At 51.4% G+C, this 1,398-nt stretch overlaps 1 protein-coding gene across 1 annotated transcript in view; it reads left to right on the forward strand.

The window, feature by feature from the left end:
* The window catches only part of LOC101862024 (neurogenic locus notch homolog protein 1-like), a gene marked incomplete at its 3' end in the record, with an annotated part of 22,797 nt that extends 21,557 nt beyond the window's left edge, over positions 1-1,240 (forward strand). Inside the window, 1 exon segment of the mRNA XM_035969039.1 lies at positions 209-1,240. Within this exon segment, the coding sequence (XP_035824932.1) occupies positions 209-1,240 (1,032 nt within the window).
* Positions 1,241-1,398: the final 158 nt, after the last annotated feature.

Consider the following 1,398-nt stretch of genomic DNA (forward strand, 5'->3'; position numbering starts at 1 on the left):
ACACACACACACACACACACACACACACACTCACACACACACACACACACACACATACAAACCCACACTGTCCCCGCCTATTCTCCGTACCCCTTTCTCATTAACTACTCCATTCCGTCCCTTATGATTACCCAATTCTTTCTATCACTTTCTACACCCCTCCACTCACCTCCCCAATCCTCCCTCCCTTTTCAATCTCTATTCCTAGATGTCAGTGCCCGCCTGGTATCACCACACAGGACTGCAGTGCCGGCGACCCATGCACCCCCAACCCCTGCCACAATAAGGGCGTGTGTCTCCCCGTACCCTCGCTCGGACCACCCCTTCTGCCCCCGCCCTCTCAAGCATTCAGTCCTTTCTTTCCTTCTCCTTTCGGAACCTCTCAAAAAGACGGAAATTCTGTCCCTTCACTTGGAACCACTCCTCGACAAAATTCTCAACAACAGAGAAGATATTCTTGTCGATGCCAGCCAGGATTCACGGGCCCAAATTGTGATGACGTAGAACGTAATAACTGTGTCCGCACTCCGTGTCTCAATAACGGGGTGTGCGCAACTCAAACCACGGGGTCCGCCGTGCCGCCGGTAATGATATGCAGATGTCCTTTAGGATTCTCCGGCCCACGCTGCGAGATAGCGGAATCCTGCAAAAGTCGGCCATGTTTGAATAACGGGCGATGTACCAGAAGTAAAGATGGCGACCGCCGTTCTGCATCTTCTCTGTCCAGGAAATCACGTGCTGTGATGGTGTGCTCATGTCCGGCAGGATTCACTGGACGTTTCTGCGAGACACAAACTGACCAATGTGGTTCTCGGACCTGCCTGAACAACGGCCAGTGTCGCAGAGATTCGAACGGGAGACTGCGCTGCGTCTGCCCACATGGCGTAATCGGGACGTTCTGCCAGACTTTGATTACTTGTGAGTTCGTACCATGTCTGAACCGAGGCGTGTGTGCCAGGAGACCCCCGCAAAACGCCCGCTCTCCGACCACGCCTGTCTGCGTCTGCGCAAAAGGATTCACCGGCATGCGCTGCGAGAAGGAAGTGACTTCGTCACCGTGTGACGTGATTTCCTGTCAAAATGGCGGCCGCTGTTCGTTGAGTCGGACTGGCGTGGCGAAATGTCGCTGTAAGAGAGGGTGGACAGGGCGGAGATGTGAGGTGCTGAAAGACAGGCAGTTTGGGCGGGATAAGTGCCAGGGGTACTGTCGGAATGGCGGAACGTGCTCTTTGTCTACGGGTGAGTTACACTATTTGTCTTGTTTTGTTTTCGTTTGTTAGTTGGTTTTACTTTTTAAAAATTGTTTACATGTTTGATTTGCGTGTTTGTTTGTGTGCTTGTCTATTTTTGTTTATTTTCCTTGTTTCTTTATGTTAATGTATATATCATTGTGTGTGT

The sequence above is a fragment of the Aplysia californica genome, unplaced genomic scaffold (assembly GCF_000002075.1).
Source record: "Aplysia californica isolate F4 #8 unplaced genomic scaffold, AplCal3.0 scaffold00109, whole genome shotgun sequence".
Lineage (NCBI taxonomy): Eukaryota > Metazoa > Mollusca > Gastropoda > Aplysiida > Aplysiidae > Aplysia > Aplysia californica.